Source organism: Chamaea fasciata, unplaced genomic scaffold (genome assembly GCF_029207755.1).
Source record: "Chamaea fasciata isolate MVZ Bird 193981 ecotype frontalis unplaced genomic scaffold, bChaFas1.0.hap1 SCAF_1, whole genome shotgun sequence".
In the NCBI taxonomy this organism is placed as follows: Eukaryota; Metazoa; Chordata; class Aves; order Passeriformes; family Sylviidae; genus Chamaea; species Chamaea fasciata.
In genome coordinates this window covers 19957196-19980088 of record NW_027094086.1, presented here as the reverse complement: position 1 = coordinate 19980088, position 22893 = coordinate 19957196, and the positions used below count along the sequence as shown (strand labels likewise).

At 38.1% G+C, this 22893-nt stretch overlaps 1 protein-coding gene across 1 annotated transcript in view; it reads right to left on the bottom strand.

The window, feature by feature from the left end:
* DPYS (dihydropyrimidinase) overlaps window positions 1-22893 on the bottom strand; it is a 30512-nt gene that overhangs the window by 4033 nt on the left and 3586 nt on the right. The window contains exons 2-7 of the mRNA XM_066177455.1: window positions 22708-22866; window positions 20346-20525; window positions 19332-19521; window positions 12524-12680; window positions 11416-11557; window positions 9387-9529 (exon numbers count right to left, since the gene is read on the bottom strand). Coding sequence (XP_066033552.1) covers window positions 9387-9529; window positions 11416-11557; window positions 12524-12680; window positions 19332-19521; window positions 20346-20525; window positions 22708-22866 — 971 coding nt within the window. The remainder of the gene's footprint in view (window positions 1-9386; window positions 9530-11415; window positions 11558-12523; window positions 12681-19331; window positions 19522-20345; window positions 20526-22707; window positions 22867-22893) is intronic.

Below are 22893 nucleotides of genomic sequence, written 5' to 3'. Positions count from 1 at the left end.
TGTTTACAAAAACAGCATACAAAATACAACACATAAAATTACTCTGATCCTTGCATTTGACTTCATTATATAATTTTGATAAATTGATATAAGAAGAAAATTTAGCAACATTATTTAACTACGACACTGTACAGTACATCATAGAGCAGCTGTAAAAATAGGATAGCGCAATAACATTTCATTGAACAGTAATTGCATTTCAAAAGAATGAAGAGGGAGTCAAAAGGACAGAACTCAGCAGCCTTTAAATGCAAAATTTTCCACTACAAAAGAGATCAGTGCGAAAAAAAATCATGTTGTAATATTTTCTTTGGATAACATGATTTCATTTTGCCTTGTCAAGCAAATATCTATGCACAATTCAATCAGAAAAAGCTCTGACCTTTTAGCAGGAATGACTTGCAATTTCCAGTTTGAAAAACATGGCTGCAATGTTTAGAAGACTGAGTCTCACAAATAACACAAAGACAATTTCATTGGAAAGTCAGTAGATGGTAATGATTTTTGGTAATGCTTAATGTGAGCTAGATTGCTTCAATGACTGCCCAAATATCTTAATGCTGCTCAATAATAACGACATCACATTTCTACATACCTTTCCTCCAAGGGTATTAAGTAAATTATAATTTCAGACTTTGACAGTACTCATTTGAATGATGGTATTATTGCTTTTTGTATATGCTTATTGTATATATTTTGTATATAGACCTCATTCTGTATGATTTCCATTTTTCTAGACAATTTTTCCAACTCTAACTAGTTACTTTAAAGGCAGAGCCAATGCTAGATCTGACATTACTATCTGGGACTCCAGGCTGTGGGCACTTCCTTTATTGTCTATTTTCCCTACTAAGCTACTTACTGTATGCTGTAATTACAAACTTTGAATTTCAGTTATTTTAATAACTTCCGGTATCCAAACTAAAGTTTATATCTATTATTAAAGAGTTTGTATTTTTAATGTCATTTATAGTTTCTGAAAAGAAAAGATTCATGCTTTTGGCTACCAGTCTAGCTTTTTCCAGGATGGGTGCTCACGTAATCAAAAACCTATCATGCATATATTACAGTGCATATACATGCATTCATTTTATTCCAGAGATTACATCTTTTTGCAAAGGAATTATCATAGTCAAAAGCAATATGAAATATTAATAGATTAAAACATCAATCAATTTGGAGAAGATTTTTTAAAAAACTTTAGTCAGTATTCTTATCAAAATGAGAAAACCACAAAAAATACTTGAAGAATAGTCATTTTCAAAAATAATCATATTAAATATTCAAAATTATTACTTATAAAGAGGAAAAAATAATTCAAGGAAGGATACTTAATTTCCTTTCATATAATTCTGTTGAACTAAGAGTAATTGGTTCTGCTAAGGGCGACATTTAAAATTGGTGGTAACTGACATTTCAAAGGCTATATATATGTAAATACTGTCTATGACCAGTCTACCCGTAGGAATAAAAACTTTGCCTTATACAACACACCTTGGATGGAAAACTTATGCATGTCTGCTCACCACTATCAGCATCATCTTGTAGGTTCACACTGGGAAAAATCAAACCTCTCTTGTTTTCACTGGTCCTATTGAATGCTGTCAAACAAATTTATCCATGGTTGTTAGAACAGCCCTATTAGGAGTTTGTGAACATACTCCTCTAGCTTATTGCATTACCCTTATGGGTCCAATTACTAGAACAGTAAGTAAGAACAACTGTAATATAATAATCTTTAGCATTCTCTGCATGTATATCTTATCTACTTGCACAATAGCACCGGGACATGAAAAGAAAAATTGAGAAGGTAATTTGAGGAAACACAAAAAAATAAGTAAGATCCTTCATCGATATGTGAGCTGTTTAAATGTGCTAGAACAGGATCACTAGAGGTAACCATGCCTCAGAGGTAAGTACGTCCTTCATTTAAAAATACAAAATGAATGGAAGTTGGCACATTTAAAAGTAATATCCATTTGTACAGCTAAACCTTGCAATAGGACAAAACACATTTCCAGAGGTTGCCTTAACAATAAACCTCAGTAGAATTAATTTATAACTCTTCTGTTGAAACAAGCTGTAGATCATGCTGCCCTTTCTGAAGGTGAATTGAATTTTCCCTGATGGAAGTCACCAAAATTCGTCTGTGATTTAACCCTTTGACATTATCAATGTCAGTAAAAGTTTCAAGTAGCAAGCAAGCAACCAAACAGAACTAGATGGTATGTTTGGGTCTGAAGCTCTCTGTTCTACAATCTTATGCAACAGAATGTTTACAGCTGTATCACCAATTTCAGTAGCAGGAAACTTAGCAAATTTCTGATGTTTGTTCTCAGCTAATAGCAAAAACAGTTGTAATCTACTAATAATCCAAGAAACCAAGACTACCACCATGGTAGAGTACAATTTAACAGCTGCCTCCAGCATCCTAAATGATGTCTGGCATAAGGGGTTACTTAGCATAAGAACAGATTCTGAGTCCAGGTTTCAAAAAATTTCATTGTATTTTTAAAATAAACTTTGGAAAAATTCTCAAATTCTGGTTATAAATTGCAGTGGCTCTTGTTTCAAACAACCCTTTTCTCAAATGGAGACTGAGTTTAAAACAATTACTTCCACATTTAAAACAACATTCTCCTCTACAAAGAGGACATTCTAATGACATCAGGTCCTATATTGTTCTTACATCAGTGTTTCCATGCAGTTCACTTCAGCTGCGTTTGATACACCTGGCTTGCAAAGCTGTTTGAAGCTATTAATATATACACTGCCATTCCCTAGTACCAAAGAGGAAGACATGCTTCTAAATTTGTCTTTTTCACCACCATACTTCTGTCCAACTAATTTAGAGTCAAAGAGTAATTTGAAGGCTGAGAAGAACAACTAACAGATTTGCTCTGTGTGAAGATTCAGTCAGTAGTAGTACTGTATTTATTTGTGCTCTGTGTGAGAAAGGACTTTACAGCCACATCTAGAATACTGTAACTAAATAAAATACAGACTGCAGCTTGAAACTTGGAAAAGAGAAGCAGCTGAGACTAGTGCAGCAACATGTAGGGTGATATTCAAGACTATACAGGTAATCAGCTCAATTTATGACCTTAAACTTTGTTAAGGAGTTAGAGGGACCGGTTTTCATCTCAACAAACATGTCTATGCTTCAGTCAGAGAATGAAACAGTAAACAGTGAGTTACAATTGGGCAATAGGGGGAAATGGGTGAAGGGAAACCATTAGAATGATCTTATACCTTTCGTAATGCATAGGACATGAAACTCCATCAGCTCTAGAACCAAAACTTTGACTACCATAAGAATTGTCCCTTTAATTTTCACGGTCACATAAGCAAGCAAATGAAGAATTTAATTACATTCAATGGAAATGGCTCATAACTCACCCAGATTACTTTTTAAATTTCAGGTATGAGTATGAAGGAATGCTGTAGACAACAGACCTTAGGCAACAATAGCTGTTCAACATCTCAGTAAAGAGAGGACACCTATTTTATAATCAATTAATTACCTAATTTAAAACATAGTAATAAAGTCTGTAATTGAAAACAGCTTCTTTGTTGACAGCTGCCAAGGAAAACCACCATATGTAGGAGTCAGTATCTGAACTGTAACTTCTCTCAATGCCTATAGTGCAGTATCTCTGAGCTTTTCAGAGCTGGGGGTAGGTAAGAAATGTCACTTTGCTAAGGACAGTATCAGCCTTTGCAAGTTGTCTCTTCTCATCACTTTCAGATGCGTTTGAGCGCTACATCTTATTAACCTGCTTTTCTAAACTCTAGAAAAAAAAATCTTTCACCTCTCTGTGTTTTCTGAGTCACCACTCATTTATAATTATAATTAAAAGTTTTATTGAAAAGAAAAGCAAAGAACAGGAAAAAGAAAATAGAGGAAAATAAGTCTTAAAATCCATGCATAAAAATGCTGGCTATAAGCCTATAATCTGGATTAAAAACCTCATGGCCTACTTTATATTAAGGTATTGCAACATACTGCATATATGCAAATATATGCAGACAACTATTCATAAAGTTGTGTTCCTAGCCTCTTAAAAAACACCTTCAATAAACATTACTTTTGAGTAGTCATATGAATTGAGAAGATTTGTAGATAAAAAAAGATGCAAGAAGAGGCAGGAAGTTAATGTTTGGGAGCTTCAGATCAAAATGACTTATCTGAAGTAATGGGATCTTTATTTCATGCAATCATATCTCCTAAAATTCATCATTTTAAGGGGGGTAGAGAATGACAACAAAATAATTTTTTTATTATGGTAAGTAGCTCATTTGTCAACAATATTATCCAGTCTGGTCCTACTAATTGTTCCAAGCTGATACAGGATGAAGTAAACATTTGTAAAAAACTGTGGGCAGGGGAGAAGCAGTAATGAGAAATTAGCTTGGAGAAAATCTTACAAAGAGAGAAGAAAACAAATTAGTCTATTCAATGACTAGAGAAGATCTTGAAGTGTTTACAAGGGAAAAAACTCAAAATTATGAAAGGGGAAAATAAAGAACGATTTGATTTTTTGGGTAACATTTCCGAGATTCACTTCTTTAAAGAGACCAAGTGACATTTTGGAGACAACAAGTTACTAGGGAAACACACATCATACACTCTCAGAGAGCCTTATCTCATTACAGTTCACAGAACCAGAGTGTCACTGAGGTTGGAAAGCATCTCTGGAGTTCATCTACTCCAAGCCTTCTGTTCTGATCAGGGTCAGTCAAAGTAGGCTTCTCAGGACTGAGTTAAATTGGGTTTTAAGTGCCTCCAAAGAGGAAATCTACAATCTCTATGGACAACATGTGGCACTGTTTGATCACCATCACAGAAAAACAATATTATTATGTTGAAATGAAATTTCCTATATTTTAATTTGTGCCTATTGTTTCCTTCTCTCCATTTTCTTAATTTGAGATAAGACATCTTTGGCAGGATTCTGGTGAATTAGTGTACATTCATGCATGCACACCTCTTTCACTTGTGCAAAAGAGCATGGGGCTATGGAAAATGCCTGAACATACTTGTCCTATGCATAGATATTTGTACGTCACATTACTTCATTTTGACTCATTGTGACTAGATGCAGTCATCCGTATATTCAGTATTCAAAATTATACTTATTTATCAAAAGAGTAAGACAGTTGCAGCATTATTTATTCTAATCTTCTGCTAACATCTTGGTTTCTTCCTCTCTTATGTTACTAAAAATTACAGGCAGTTACTTGGCAGAGTGCTTAAATGTTGTAACATCCCCACTTAAGCCTCTGAGGCTGAAGACTTGACTACAAATGAGACAGACATAGGCTGCAGATTTTGGTTCTAACAAATGCAAAAGATTTAGCCATGAACATATCCACATGCAAGCAAAGGCATTGAGGGAACAAATGCCAGCAGACAGGGGAACTCTGACATTTTGCTGATTCACATCCAGCCACTGTTTCCCTTAATCTGCAAAAATAGAAAACACGTCTTTCTCTGTCATGTCAGGCAGGTAGATATTGGAGTGACCTGTCCTTTTCCTCCCTCCCATGCCCACCTCAGGCTTCCCACATTTCTTGCAGGGCCCCTCTCTGGCAGCTATAGTGGGGCTGCAGCCACCACTGCTCTGCTCAGGGCTTGAGCCCAGCTCCACCAGCACACGTGGGTCACACGCTGGGCCTGCCAAAGTGGGCCACTCCAGCAAAGCCCAAAGAAGATGGTGCTACCTGCACAGCCAGCTCTGCTTTCGCAATCAGAAGTATCTAGCTTCTCAGCTATATTTAATGAGGGAAAAACCCTGGGGAGTGTGGCTTCCCGATTTACATGTTGTTATAATGAAGTGGCTGGACTTAGAAAGTTAAACTCTATTCGAGACAAGTTTTTTATCCTTGTGGGTGTTTGATCTTGCCTTTGGGACCTGACCCAGACTTTACTTGCAAGGCTCCAACAGGCTACAGTGAATTAATTGAGCCCTAATATCTGCTGGGAGCTGGATGTCTCTTTATGAGGTCTTTAGGACCTTCTGCACCTGTTTTACAAGGGATGCTCAGCTCTTTTCACTGCCTGAGTTGGGTACTGCAGTATTAAATTCCTTGCTGAGCATTTCTGAAACAAACTCTAGAGATATTGTACTCTTGCTTGCTTTCAAATCGCTAAAGGCATCAGCTGTAGAGGACACTGTCTTGCTGACAGGTGAAATTCCCTTTCCCTTACATTGTTCTCTCCTCCTGAAAAAGTCTTTACAGTTGCTTTTGTTTCACAGACTTGGGGCTTTTATATTATTTGTGTGCAGCTGAAAGAAGTCACTGAACAGTCTTGGTCAAAGCACAGATTAAAATAAGATGGTACAGTGAGTACACATTTGCTGCCCACATGTATTTTCTCAAGGAGTTTTCACAGAACAATCCTGTTTGCACAGACTGTACTTGGGATGCTGAGGGTGTTGAAGGTGTTGAGGTCTGCAATATGATATTTGGTAGCACATGGCTTGCAACAAACCAACAGATCCCTTTTGTATTTTTGTGGCCTTTAATGAATGGAATAAGTATAAGAAGGCTAACAAAAAGACTTACTTTGGCAGGACTCAATCCATCTTTTGTAATGCAGATCTAAACAATTTGTACATTTAATGTTTCTTCCCAATAATGCTTGCTGTCATGCAGACTTGCTAAAATCAATATTCAAATGCTTTTAAACACAATAGCAAGTGTGATAAATTCTGATATGTTTTCTGCAGAAATTACCAGAAAATGCTACAGAAATAGGCCAGTCAATGAAGTTGACACTTAAAAGGAAAGACTCAGCTAGAGCAGCAGAGTGCTGGAAGCAGAACCTTAAATTATAATTGCTCCCAGTTTACAGAGCTGTCATGTTGAATTCACTAAGGTTTTGTAACCTAGAAAGAGAAATCCTGAATGCTCAGATAGCACCCAACATGTTATTGTGCAATGATGTGGGCAGGGAAACACAGATGATTTTGTAGGGATACAAGTTTTTGTACTAAAGAACTGCACTACCTTTCTAAATTACTCTAGAATCTTCTGTATAGACTTCCTCTGACAGATTGAGATAAGATTAATTCCTAACAGCAATACTTCAGCAACTGTCTAACTCGTTAGGCTGGTATCAATCAGAATTTAAAGACTACAGAAAAACAACCTCAAACCAGAACTGGAAAATTGCATTTCCCTCTTGCAAGACTTATGGTTGCAAACAAGAAAAAAAGTCATGCACAAAAGAGGAAGAACTTAGCAAGTAACAGGAACAAGCCTATTGTGAAACTGAAAATCACTCCCCAGAATCAACAAAGCACACGAGGCTGTGCCTTGTGTAACATCTTAAATGGCTGAAATCCGTTAGCTAGATCTCTCTTTTCTGCTGGGCTGTTCATGCCCTCTTCAGGATTTGTAGTGAAATTAATAGACAAGTTCCAGTGAGTTTTATTTATACTTTCTCATACAGTTCACAAAATATTACCTGCAGAGAGACTGTCCCCAGCAAACCCAAATGGATAAACAATGGGAACAGTACCAGATCAGGAAGAAAAATATTGGCTGAACTTTAAATAAGCTTGCTCAGTAAGAAGATATAGTTTAAATGTTTAAAAAATTCTTCACAGCTGGAGTGGGTGAAAAGGCAATTAGGGTACTCAGGAGAGAGTGAAGAGAAGCAGAAGGAATGTTTGAGAGGCAAAAAGATTAATAATTACAGGAGCTGACAAAGCACCTTGAGAACATTGTCAGAACTCTGCTATCCTTCTAGATTCATTTGTCCCCAGGCAGAGCAGAAGACAGTTCAGAAAACAATCCTTCAGGGGGTTTTTTTTTGCAATCAGAGTTCATAGCTTCACAGTCCTGAAATAGCTCAGTGCTGGTATCTCAAAATGTGCTTGCTCAACATGCCAGAAGGCATAATGCACATGCTAATCTCCCTGACCCAGCCCTGGGCAGGCCTCTGTATTTATTTGGGTTGTTGACACTCCTGAAACTTCTTTTGCTGGTGCTGTCAGTTTTTTTGTGGGACTTCTGAATAACAACCTCCATAACCTCAAATGTTGTAGCTTAAAACACAGAAGACTTCACACTTTCACATGTTTTTGGTTCTCATTAATATACTGAAATGAGTGAGAATTACATATCAAAAATCAAAAAACCAGAAGATTGATCAAAAGACTTTTGTTTGTGTACGGTAAATCTAGGATTGGGCGGGGGGCGGAGCATGTTATCCATTTGTCTACCAAAAGCTGACACATCCAGTTACGTTTCAGAACTTTCCTACACCATGAGCAGAGTATTCAACTCTTTTCAAAAATCAAAGGCTGAAAGCAGAGTTTTATGGTCACAGTGCTCACTAGAGCTGAGCCCAGGAAGAAGACTGCCACCCCAGAACACTTCCTGACCTGCTGCTGCTGCTGTGTGTACGGGTGGTCAGAGGCAGGGCTTGGCTCTTAAAGTTCCTGCATGGTTAAGTTACCCTGCACAGCACTGGAAGAGTGGAGATGCACTCACAGAGCTCATAGGCATCTCAGCTGAGGGACAACCCCCCAGGTGATCTGGCTCCGTGACAGAGAGCTGTCAGACCATTTCCAGGAAGTTTAAACAAGACCAGGATGGGCACAAGAGCCAGAGCAAGACTCAAGACGTAATTCCTGAAACATTTATAGAGTCCTGATTATGAAGTTGGCTGATGGTGTGAATACACCTGAGCACAGGAATCAACTGTAATGCACAGTATGTTGTGTGAGTTGATGCTTCTAGAAAGATACTTCATGCCCTTTCTAGCAAAAATGTACCACGGTATCAAGTTATGCAGGGTGAGACACCAGGACACTGTTTGTGCATCTGTTGGTGCAATGAGTTCTATTCTAGCAGAATTACTGCACACAATCAGAAAACTCTTGAAATAAAAGCATAAACATGAACAGATTGAGTTCCAGAAGTAAATTCAATCCACTTTTGAACATGTTTTAAGTGGGTCTAAGTTCAAAACACATTTGTAATGGATCATGCTGCAGCAGGCTCTTCCCCCTGCCCTTTGCAGTAGAGGAATTCAGACATACTCCAGCACTAAAAAGAGTTGCACTAAAATCCCAAAGGAGTTAGTTTTACTCTTAGGATACCAAGCCCTGGTTGCATAATGTACAGACTTTTTAATTTTTGCACTTAGTCAGCAATCAGAGAGAATGCTTTTTAATCCATCTAGAGATCAAAGATCTCTCCTTACATACACTATTGTAGGAGAGAAAACCCTTTAATTAATTCACATGAGGTGCTATTTAAAATCACCATAACCTCACCCAAAGGCTTAATGTTGGACAAAGGCTTTGTGACACTTTTTTCCTGCAGAAAGGCTGGATTGAGGGAGGTGGGAAATAACTTCCTATACATACCTTGTAGCTTTAGGATCCCAAATTACAATGTCAGCATCAGAGCCCACAGCAATTCTGCCCTTCTTTGGGTAAAGGTTAAAGATTTTTGCTGCATTTGTGCTGGTAACAGCTACAAATCTGTTTTCATCCATTTTTCCACTGTGCTGTAAAAGAGTACACAAAAGCAAACCCATTTCTTTTTTAAACAAGGAATGAAAAAATTCTCTTCTGGTTGAAAAACTATGATGACTGACATCATATCAGTTTTTTAAAATGTCAGACTGAAGAGTTTAGAAGTAAAAGTAACTATTTGTCTCAGATGCCCATAATGCAATGTACTTGTACTAAATACAGAAACTTCATCTTACTTTATCCCACAGCAAAGAGAAAAAAAACAAAGGACAGCTTTAAACAAAATACTCTGTGGATCCAGCCTCAAGTCAACTGTAATGAAATGTTTCAGCTGGCTGTACATCTGTAGTCCTGCCCAGCATTTTCCTCAGGAAAAGTAACATCTCTCAAGGATCTCGGTTTTGGAAAATGGTGACACAGTATTAAGGGGAGCCTAGAAGGTGATAACAGCAAGGCAAGGTACAATGTGTCATACTGGAAAACGGATTGGCAAATTTCACTAGCAATGACACAGAGCATAGCAGTAATCAGTAAATGCTGCAATCAAGTAGTTTAAAAAACAGATTTGCTGATGTGACATTTTAGCAAAATAGCAAATAACAATGGATATACGTGTGTCTTGGGACTGTCCACTGATGTGTAACTAATTTACTCCAGCTTCTAAGAATGTTGTTTGTTTGGAAAGCCACCTACACTGGCAGTAATATTGACCAATAGAAATATTGGTCAGTCTAGGAATCAGAATGTCATTAAAACATGTTTATGGTGGCCTGTGAGCAGTCATCTGAGATGAAAAGTACAATGAAAATGGTGAACACTGCTCTTATAAGTAATAGTGTGTGGGAAGGGAGGAAAGCTGTTCAGACAAACTCACACAGCTGAGTAATGTTTTACAAGTGAAAAAGGGAGGATATTATCAATCGAAGAATTTCTAAAAAATTATCTTGCCCAACAGGATGCACTGTTCAAAAGCAGCACTGATGAACACATTCATGTCTCAGTTTCATACGAACCATTAGATTTCTGTTTACACCATAAGAAATCCCCCTGGAGCTGTGCCACAGGTGAGTGTAGGCACAAGTGTGTGTGTTTTGTACATATCAGCTGGAGCTGAATCCCAAAGACAGATAAACAAGAGGCATAATGAACCACATTCTTACCAAGTGTGTGAGGTAGGTAATTATACTGTGACAAATGAATGTGCTTCACAGTGCATTGTCAACGTGACTTCACTACTGCTAGAGAACTTAAAAAGAACTAGAGCTTCCAGAACATAACAAATCTGCATTAGCCAGAGCAAACATAACAGCTAGTATCCAGCAGATTTCTTGAGAGATTTCCTTACCTCACCCCTCATCAGATATTTTCTGAGAAGCACTAACCATTCTTGTATTGGTACTGAGAATCTGAAGTCAGTGGGACTTGAAGGTGTTCATTTTGTCTTACCACATGACTGAACCACACATTACAGAAGCATTTCTTAAAGCATAAACTAGAAATTGATAGGCACACCACTGTGGAAACTCCTCCAATGGCTAAGTTTGAGAGAGATCAAAGAAGAAAAAATACACTACTGATAGAGTTGAAACTCTAGCACCTCTTTCCTTTTATTTTCATTTCATGAGTTGAAAAAAATGCTTCAAGGAAATATGCTTGCAGTACCACTGAAACAATAGCAATCCCTTACTGCTAAATAATAGAAATGATTCTTTAGTGAAATATTTTAAACATCAAGCATCTTCTCCCGTCTTCCAGGGGCATAAATTGAGAGCTAAAAAGGACTGTTACAGTTTTCAATTGAATGAGTTATCCGATGATAAACACAGTTGATAAAACTGAAGAGTTAATACCTGCTGAGGGATTATGTTTGGTTGGAGAAATCAATTACTTCTATGTTTGGACAATTTGATATACTTACAACGCCTTTTTCCCATATGACTGACATCCTGTCCTCCACACCATTCACTCCATTAGGGATTTTAGTGAAGTCATCTTTACCCAGAGCTTTCTGGCATATGTCAAAGGTGCAATTGTCAGTCCCTGTCACAGATAGGTCATCACTGCAGAGAGACAAAGTTCATTATGAATCAGACCATGTACCAGGCAGTACCATAGAGGAAAACCTGTTGTAAGGCTAGGTAGATCAAGACATCCAACCTTCACAACAAAAACTGATATGCCCTGCCAGCCTGCCTTCAGTCCCTTCCTCCAATCCTGGCTCCACAGTAACAGCCAGTTGCCCTATGAAGCAGTTTCCTCTTCAGAAAACCCTCAGAAGGAGAAAAGCACCAACACTGACTCTGGATATGTCAAGGACATCCCACAAATGGAGGACTGTCCACTTTGCCCAGAGTAAGTGGCTTGGTTTCATCCTCACTTCGGGCAATTTTAGTCTGTGTCACTCCATATGACCTCTGAAATTACTACGGATCTGCACAACAGTTGGTCAGTGCTCAGGCATACCTTTACATGCTCTTTGGTCAAATTCAACCTTTTGTTTAACCTTCATTGGTAATGAAATACCCGCCAACCACACATCTTGTTAAGTGCAGCTATTTGAAAGATACTTCTTTTTCTACTTTGTTCTGAAGTTGATGTTAGGAAGTGGATATCTTACATGTAACTTCAGAAGTTAGCAGGCTTAGGTTTTTTTGCAGTATTTGAATTTCAAGTGAAAAAGGCAGCTGACAATAAACCCCAGAAAATCTAGCTGTGACCTCATATTTTACACATTTCTCACTGACTTACAGCCTTACTGGTCATGCTACAATTTTTGCTGTAGTATGAGCAAGGCAAGGCTTTTTGAATAAAATCAGATGTGGACAGGAAGCCATAAGAGTTCAGAGAAATAAAATATGAAAACGGAAAATTTTTTCATCCGTGATTTCACCTTCCGTTTCTTCTTTCTCATAATGTAACATTCTGTACTTAGAGAATCTCCAGAGCATCAGCCTGCTATTATGTACTCCTGACAAAATTTGCTGTACATTTGGGTATCAGCGGTCACTGTTTGTTCATCTGCTTACTTGGCCAGTAAGTTCATGAGGAAACCAGGAGTAGCTGGGTCTGGTCTCAGTGGGGGTCCCATCACATATGCTGCAGCATGAGCCCAGTCTTTATTCCAGTAGTTGGTGCCATCGGTGCCAAGACTTGCAGCAATAGGCTCCCCATAAACCACCTTTCCTGAAAAAAGGTAAAGCAAAGACATCATCATCAAACAACATAAAAATGCATAACTTGTACTTCCTCTGTTGAGGATCTTCTTGGTGGCAATGAATTTAAATTTGAATGAGTTTTTCAAATTAAACACCAACATATGGAAGGACATAATAAACTAAGCTATAACACAGCATCTTTGTTCTGAATATTCTGCTAGTGATTTCCCAATATATTTCCTCCTAAGAACATTGCTTGGGCAAGTTTTTTAATTAAATTGTTGACTGATATACTATAATGGGTTTTACACATTGTTTACTAGGAATGTGATTGAGATTTCCAAAGGAACACAGTTCTCAGTTGCATTAATTATGTTTAAGATTCATATACTTGGTAGCACCTGTTTAGTGCTCTGAAATTACTGACTGCATAACAGTGTAAGTTAATATATACAGCATACAGACTTTGCAAGGTGGCACTTTTAATTGTCAAGCTATAATTATGCCAGAAAGAACAATAGGGCAGGAGACATAACCCTGAGACTATAGAAAGATTTCCAAAATCAAAAGCTATAAATAATTTTAAAAGATATCTCCCAAATTTTAATCTTTTATCCTTTGCTGCGCATTATCCTGTTTTCCTCATAAGAGGACACCAACCCAGATTAGCTGTTAGCCTTTGGACAAAGCTAGCTTATTTTAACTGCTTTTTCTCCTAGGAAACATGGGTTTGAAACTCATCAGAACAAGATGTTTCACTCCTTGAGTGAGTGGTCCAGACACTTTGCAGTTCTGTAGCTGGCAGGTGGTGATGCCTCCAACTACAATGGTCACTAAAGCACCAGAATGAGCTGGGACCTTCCACACCAGCTCAGAGGCTGGTGGGTGCTGGTTAAAGGCAGCCTCTGCTGGGTCCCAGCAAGAGCTTTTCTGCCTCCCCTGATCCCTACAGACAGTGGGTATTTTGCTTTGCAGGCCAGATTTCACTCCAGGCACAGTTTTTATTAGAACCATCACTGCATTGCTCCAGCAGGGCCACATCTGGTGATTGCTAGTTGATACAAGGCTGTGACCTTTGTCTGACTTTCTGTGTGTATGTCACACAATCATGGTACTGCTGGGAAACAAAAAGCAAAGGTTTGCAGATTTCTCTCTGTATATTAGACTGCTACTTCTGTGAGCTACTGGACTGTAACTCCTGTACTGGCATAGGTAGCTACTGAGGAGCTCAATTATTTTCAAAATAATTTTGTTATTGCACTAGTGCCATTCCTGAAATCTTTGGTGCTAGATTTGCAAAAAAAGCCTCATACAATCTTATTTCTACGTGGTGCCAAGGTCTGCTTTGGTGTTAGTGTGTTGTACATTTATTCCAAGTACTACCTAATACAACTTTGTCCACCGCCTAAAGACTCCCTATTAGCACTACTGATTTCCTACAACCACCTCTGACATGGTGAATGTGCCTGTCTCATATTGATGCTTTGGCTTGGAGCATTTTAACTTCACAGTCCCATTTATTGACATATGTTACAGATTAATACTTGAGCTCAGAGGAAAATCACCATTTTTAGACTTGAAAACATGACTTTGGCAGTTATTTACTGGGTTTTTTGCATCTTTTTTTTTTTTAAGAACTCAAAAGCACTGACTGTGAGGCCATGCATGGAAGTGATATGACCACTCACTGATGAAGACATTTGAGAAGATTAGTGTTTTCTTAGTTCAGAGCTAAATGATGAAACCTAAGAAGAGACATGGATAAAACCAGGAGAATGGATGAAATTAGGTTGAAACCTGATTCACCTTAGTTCAGGGTCTTCCCTGACTCTTGCAGGAACTCCTGGCCTTCCCTGGCCAGCTCCAAACACTGTATTTGGGGGTAGGCTGCCACCAATCTAGATGTGTATAGAGAAAGTCTGTTACATATAACCAATCTGTCATGTTTACCAATTAGTCTTTTGACAGATTTTTCAGGATCAAAGCCACCGGGGAGGGAGAGGGAAGTGTGATTTGTGTCTCTCCTACTGCATTTAAACAAGCTAAAGAAGCTTTCATCCAAAGTAAACCTGAGCTATGAATCAATAGGACATAGCTACAAATTATTAAAGTTAAAATTGCAGGAAAAAACTACATTTTTCCTTGTTCAATACTTCAAAGAATAATAAGAAAATAATTTTCTCATCATAGTTTCACAACATGAAAATGAATAGAAGTTTCCAAGCTCCCAGTTGGATATGCTGTACTGATTCTAACTCATGTACCATAGCTGATGACAGTATTTCTGCAGAGTTTGAGCTGACCAGCTCCCTTTGTTCCCATGAGTGGGGAGGAAAAGAAGTTATTCCCTCAAGTGATTTTGAGTCTGAACACTGCTGTTTCAACAGACTACCTCTGGGCAGTTCTGCTGAATGTCCAATTTCTTGCATTTCATTTAGGCCATGACTAGCCAGACTGAAGGGTACAATAATATCAAGATTCTGCTTTAAACCTAGTAAAAAGGAAATTCTGCATTAAGGCTCTTTATCTCAACTGGCAACAAGGAAATTCTGCATTAAGGTTCTTTTAGCTATATTGGCTTCTACCTATAGGCATAGAAGTGAAGTAAAGCAGTAATAAATCATGTCTTTCAAATTGTTATGTTTTCCAGCATTCAATAAAAAGAAGGAACCACCAAGTGTTCTGCTGTTTGGTCTTCCTGACACCTCTGAGCAGCTGGTAAATAGCTGTGTATTTGGTGACTGTTTTATCAGATGCCCAAACTGCCTAGCCAGAGCTATTTTTAATAGATTACTTTATCAAAAAGAAGAGCATTCAATTGCAATTTCTTTTTCCACATACCAGAACTCAAAAAGAGTTGCAATACTGATACACACCAACTAACATTTACAGATTTGAAAAACTGGTCCATATGTTCTTATTCTAGTAGATGTTTTAGAAGCAATTAAGATAAGGTCATATGGGGCAAAGATACTCAGAAGTTATGCTCTGAAAGGAGCAGAACTGCAAGGCAGGGTTTATTGAATCAGGGATAGCATTGCATCCATTAGGCTATATACAGTCTGGACCTGAGCCGTCCTGCATGAGACAGCTAAAAAGTTGACATTTTTAGTTGCATTCCTCTGCTCAGAATCAGCTTGAGAATTTTTATTCCCTCAACAATGGACATGCCTTCCCTCTCGCTAAGAAGAGACATAACTTGTGACTGTTGATAGGAACCAATCCTGTAAGCCTAAGCAAGCTTCTTAGAATCTGGCCAAGGACACATTTTTGTATGCACTTTTTAAAGAAGGAGAAACTTTTTTAAAAAAATGACATTTCAGTAAGATTGTGCTCTCCAGGTCTCGACTAGAAAGTCCAATTTTCCTGGCTGTAGCAGCACATTAAATGACGAAAGGGACCGGATATTTAATCATCACACTGGATGATCTTTGAGGTCCTTTCCAACCCATTCTATGATTCTATGGTCTCCAGCTTTAGCTGAGATTTAGCTTAGATTGAAAGCAATGTTTAGGGGGAGAGAGTGTAAATCACCCCTAAATCACATTTTATTAGCCTTGCTCTCTCCAAAAACCACACATTCCGGTGGCAGGAATGGGTGACAAGGCCACATTAATTTTCCCCAGTAAGTTCACATCAGGTAATCCTAATAGGGAGAAGGTGCTGCACTGCCTCATACCAGAGTTCTATAGCCTTGTATTCTCACTGGAGGGAAGATTTTACACAATAGCAGGAAGAGAATCCCTTTTGTCTTCCCACTTGTGGGAGTGAGAGTGTCATGCACTCCCAGACTGCCCTTCTGTAAAAGAATACAGTTCCTCTACCTACTCTGTCAAGATTCAAGGCCATGTTTGCACAGGGATGAAGAAACAGCCCACTGAGACAAGCAAGGACGGTTCTCACAGAGAGGTGCTGTCTTTGACCCGCTCAGTGGAGAATTGATGAGCCATTGCTTTTGGCAAACAGGCTGGTAGGGCCCCTCAGATAGAACAGGATGGGGGCATGAGTTAGCCTGTCCCTCTCCAACAATGGTCACAATGTGGGATTTTGGATTTCCTGTTGAACATTCAGCATGTATTACAGATGTACGTGAAAAACATGCTGCTATAATCTGGAAGTTTCCTTCCTTGAGTGGTGTTGCTGGAGGTCAGAGCAGACATAGATGGTGAACTCTGGCATGGAAGAGAGAAGGAAAGACTTCCGCTCACCTCCTTCTCTCAAAGTTTGCTTAATCTAGAATAAGAGCTGGTGTTTCTTTACAGTGTGTATGACTGATTTTAATCTTCAAGGTCTGAGCCATAGCTCACTGAAGACAACAGAATTATGCCTACTGTCTTGACCAAGCTCTATCAGGTCTTCAGCCTCTAATATTAGCTCTCACCTTGGACAGCTAAATGAGGGACAAGAAAGAACTGGGCTCTGACTTACATTTTTGACTAGGAAAATCGCTATCCCACAGAATTTGAGAAGCAATGCTTCAATTCTGGTATCAGACTGTCAACCAGAAAATAGATTTCACTCACTGAAGATCCCTTTTTCCTCTTCTGAGGTCAGTGATTGAATTGGAATGGATATCAACCTTCCTCTGACATGAGCAGGGATGAATAAACACACACTCTCTGTATTTCATGTTAAATGCTTGAAAAGAACATGAAAAATTTCACAATTGCGAATAGCAGGTAGCTAGCATCAAGACATGGAGAAATAATCTTGAAAAGATGAATAAACTGTTTTACAGTGAATGTTTCAAATGCTTGGGTGGCTTCCAGTATTTAAGAGTTTACACAACTTTCACATTAGAGTGGTTTTTAACCTGTCCAAATTGAGTGTCTTTCACCAAAATATTTGAGTTTTGTTTATGTCATTCATACAAGACTTTGAGAATATATTTTTATGCCTGGAACTCCTTGCTTTTTATTACCACTCTTTACTGAAAAAAGGAAAATAACTCCTACTGATACCAACAATAGTGAATTTCCAATTACCAAAATTTATACAGATCAATCTCATGAAAAACTACAATTCTTGTAACTACCTTTGTGGTACTCAAGTTATCTTTTGAAGTTTCTTAATCAATCTTAGATTTTTTTTTTCTAAACAGTATACTTCTGTGCAGAGCAATATGAACTATGAAGATATGTTATATGTTGCTCTGCACAAAGGAAAGCATTGGTGAATCTGCATCAGCTCAGGAAGCTATGAAATACAATTTGCACCACAATGTGCATCAGTTGTCCCAATTTGTTCTTAGTACATATTGGAAAAGCATACATCTCTCCTCAGTAATCAAACTGGTACCGCAGACTATTCGTACGCCATACACCTAAGCAATGTTTTACAGTATTTACTGTCAGCATAAAATTCTTTACTTGAACAGTGTATTATAAAACACTGTCTTAGCCCTTTTATGTTCACAGTCAGTTTTTCATTTTTAATCTGGGTATTTCAACTCTTGTCATAGCTTCTTGTAGTTAATGTTCACACGATGCCTGTGAATATACAAACAACCGATGGGTATAATCCACATTCCTGGCAGCACTGGCACCTAGTGGAGGAATCCAGTATAGCACAGCATAAAAAGACGTGCCAATAAAATATATTCTGGTAAATTCTTTTGCAAACTTGAATAACTGAAAAATCTTACTATAATTCATGGTCATACATATTGTGTATAAACATATCCATCTGTATTAGCACAATGACATCACACTGCTTTGATTTGTCATGGTCTCATACTCTACATTTTAATATTAAAATTCCATGCCCCCTGTGTAGGCATTATCTAAAGACAAGAAATAGGGAAACTGAGATCTATATGAACTTCATATCAAGTCAGGTGAAAACAAGCTGTAAATTCAAAACATGTAAAAACATAGTAAAAGAGGTGTAAAAAGATAATGAGGACAGATAATTTTAGGTCCTCCAAATTTTGGGCTCCTGCCCTGCTCCTTCCACCTTGATAATGTTTCCTCACACTGCTGTTGTTCCATGTGCTGCTCTGGATGAACTTATAGATAAGGAGATAAAACACCCTCAATACCTATGGCCTTCAGGCTGCTTCTAGTCTACCTAACAGATGGTCAGGGATATCAGGCCCCCTCGGCTGACCAGAATTATTTGTGAACACTGCAGTGCAAACCTGAGCAACCTGCACTGGTGGAAATCAAGGCTTTCAGACACTGTCATCTTCAACGTGGCTTTTAAGTGCCTAGTGAATAGGAGTCATGGTTCGATCATAACACTGTCTGTAAAAATATGGTGTGGCCTCTGTTATATAATTTCTCATCAAGGTATCTGGTAAAGTCTTGCAAACAAACTCAGGAGAACAGTAGAGTATTTATTGTCTTGAACTTGTCACATAATTTTTAATGAAATAATGCTCCCCTGGCCATCACTTTGACCTTGGAGGTACAGTACAAAGAGAAAAAAGTTTGCTCTGGGGAGAAGGAACAGTCTCAATTCTGGTTGCTGTTCTTCCATTCTGCTCCCTGTTGCATACTGTTGGGCTCAACACACACAGACACACCCCCCCATCACTTAGACATCCCACTCCAAGAAATTCACCCATGATCTGAGGCTTATGACACCCCTGAAAAGTAAAACACTAATGCTGTGTGTGGTTTTCCATGACCCTTCCCCCAGTGCCACTGTCCAAGCATAAAAGAATTAGGACTTTTACCTTCTCTTCGTGCATTACTGATCACCTTTGCTGAAGATTTACTCATTACATGGACTACATAAAGGGGGCAGTTTACAGCATTTGCTATGGTAATTGCTCTTTGTGTAGCTTCAGCCTCCACTTCTTCAGGACGACACAGTTCATGACCCTCAGGGCCAGTTATTCCCATTGCCAGCATCTTCTTTGCACCCTGAAGACCACACAAAAGCATGTAAGAGCCAGTTAAAGTGTACCTATGGTGTCATGAACATGCTGTCAGTCAAATGGATTCTGAACCAGCCACTGCAGCCAGTTCAAGGAAAAAAAATAACCAGGCACTTACTATTTTTTTCCAAAATAAGTTACTGTAATTGTATCTGAAATCTAATACCTTAGATTATCTCAATAAACTCAGGTCTCAGAATACCTAAGTAAATGCAGAGAACACACTTCACCGGCTTGCAGGATTAAATCACTGCTCTTGAAAACCCTATCTCTCTCTCAATAGGTACACTTAAATATCATAGCCAATGCTGTCAAATGATGCTACTAACCCTCATTGGAGAAAAAAAAAAGGAAAAATAATTACTAAGCACAAAGATGCATATCCAGGGCCTACTGTCCCTACTTTGTTCCAGGAATTTAAGATCTGCTGATTTGAGATTATTTGACAATAAATTAATTTCCATTACGGGGCCTGGGGAAGAGTCAAAGCACTGTTGACTGGAAGAGTTGAAGAAACTATTCTATTACAGTCACTTGAGTTATCACTGATGTGGAGTACAACCAGAGCAGTTTATACCCTCAGGGTCTCAGAACTCTCAGTGCCTTCACACAGCACTAAGGTGGGAGTAGCAGGTATGAAATGAAGCTAATTATGAACAGAGGGAGGTTGAGACTTCTGTGCCCTGTCAGTGAAGCTTTCTCCATACTTCTGGATTTGCTTCTGTTACATGAGCTGACAATGTCTGGAGAGACCTAGGGTTAGGACCATCTATATTCCTGACTTTGATGGACAAAATGTCAAATGTGCACCTGTGCAATTAGTTCCCCATTCTCCGCATGGACTTGAGCAACTGCTCCAAGTTCTTTACAGCAGGAAAAGGCTTCATACAGTTCCTCATCATTGACCATGTATATATCTTTATAGGCCATAAACATCTTGAAGGAGTTGACACCTTTGTTTTGAACAAGAGTTTCCATTTCTTGCTTCACCTGAAAAATACAGCAATTGTATTTTACATGTTAATTTTGTATAAAGAAATTGTAAGTATGAAGGGTGAGCCTTCGCTCACCCATCAAATGTGTGTTCAGTACAAATAGCCCAAGTCACATATTTAAAGACTGACTTAGACTATTCTTCTTGTATCAAATTGATTTTGAAAGTATATAAAAAGTAGTACTGCAGTGCAAATAATGGAAGAACAAGCTAATTGCGGGAGGAAATGCTTTTTACAAAAGGCAACGAAGAAGAATTTTATTTCAAATAAACCTCCTGATACTGAAAACACCCATTCTAATCTTACAGTCAATGTGTCCAACTCACATAACATGGACATTTGTGCAAAACTGAATTTCAAAATTGTATTGCAATGGGCTGCAGCTTCTAGCAAACAACACAGTGACAGAAAAGATTTCATCTTTTAGAGCTTTGTCCTGACTCTAAACAACACACACAGCCTTTTGAAACATTTTATTGTCAAACAAAACAGCTCCAAAACAGTAAGTACAGTCCTGCTAGATTTTCAATGTGGGGTTTTTTTTGTTGATTGTTTGTTTTTTTGTTGTATTCACTACTTGGTAGGATTCCCTGCTTCTGCTAGAGCCTATAAAGCCCAGCAAAGCATTACATAACAAAGGAAGAAAGACACATATTTTCATCTCAAGGCTTCTTGCACGACTGGTTAGCTAGAAACATATATTACATGACTTTGGATCTCCCTTCCCAGTAAAATGATGGTTACAGTAATTTACATGTATCTGTAATGCTATTGCAATTTCCATGGGATTAATTGCTTTCAAAAAGTAAAATATTACTTTTTATCTTCTCTCTAATAATCTGGTTGGGTCTGCCCAAGAAGGGTAAGACACACAAAAAATTCAAGGAAATTTCTTTTAGTTATCCACAGGAGGGATGGGAGCATATCTTGAGTGGAAGTTATCAAATAAATACCTGACCAAAGGCCCTGCTCAAATATAGAGGCATGTCATTTATCCTCTTCACTATTTACTACAACTAACAGAAGGCATTGTAAAGAATGTATGCTTTTAATAATTACTTCAAATCCTGATGAGATGAGAGCTGATCACATGGGCATATAATACCAGTCTTCCTCACCCAGGCCTTTTACAGCTACAAAATATCCAAGCTTTCTATTTCTATTAATCTTGACCTTTAAAAACAGTTACATTCTTAATATAAACTAGAACATTTCATTGATTTACACTGCCCAGTTTTATTGGATTTGTCAGTACAATTCCACTATTGTCTGCTGAGGCTGTTTCAAAGGAACATTACTTATACTTCATTGGAGAATTTATTTCATGTCTTTGCCTTAAGTTAGAAGTTGTGGTGAGCCTATTTTAGCACTTAGTATACAGAATACCAAAAATGTGTTGTTTGCAGAGTGAAGGCTTTGGTGCATATATTTTAGAATTTAAAAATTAGAATAAGTACTCATATATAAAATAGGAATTTACTTAATATATCTGTGTACTGAGGCACACACAGTTCTCCAAAAATCCAAAGTCATCTTGTAAAACATGGGTCTCATTCTGATAGATATCAAGCACCTGAAAAATTAATTTATCAGTAAAGCTTTCAGGCTATCAGCAAACATTCACTCAGCAAAGGGGATTCTCCCATATGTAAATTCAAAAAAGGTTTTTTAGATTATTTCACTTTCAGTGTACTATTGGCTACAGTCCTGCTTTACTTTTTAGGGGGTATTACTGCAGTCACCCAGGAAAAAAGTCTTCCTCTACAAATGAAGTCAAGTACCATATTTTTCATCTATACCCTTATTAAAAAAAACCCAACAAAACACCAAACAAACAAACAAACAACTAAAACCACCAAAACTCATCAGAAGCATAACATACGAAGTGTTCAAGCAACAGAAGACAAAACTAGTGTAAAAACCTCTTTCCCCCTCTGACCTGCCTTGTCTTGGTTTTGCACAATCCCTGCCTTTAACTTTGTGCAGTATTTTCCAGAGATATAGACTATCCCCGGATTTTTTTTCAAATACATTACTCTCAGAAGGGTGTGGGCTATTTCAAATGTTTTTTTTTAATCACAAAAACACTAACCAGCAAGCTATATTTAGCGTGTGAAGACTAATTCAAAGCAGGTGTGGTACAAATTTATGGAATTTAAATCAACTCTTGTGTCTACCTTGTTGCTCCACCATGTAACTGCCACATGCAATGAATAATCACAGCAGACTTTAGGGTCTGCCCAGCTTTTCCATGTATCAAAAGCTTCAATAAGAGAACAACCTTTCTGAGGGATGGCAAAGTCGATGATCATAGTGGTTCCTCCTGCTATAGCTGCCTGGAAAGAAGAAAATTAATATTTAGC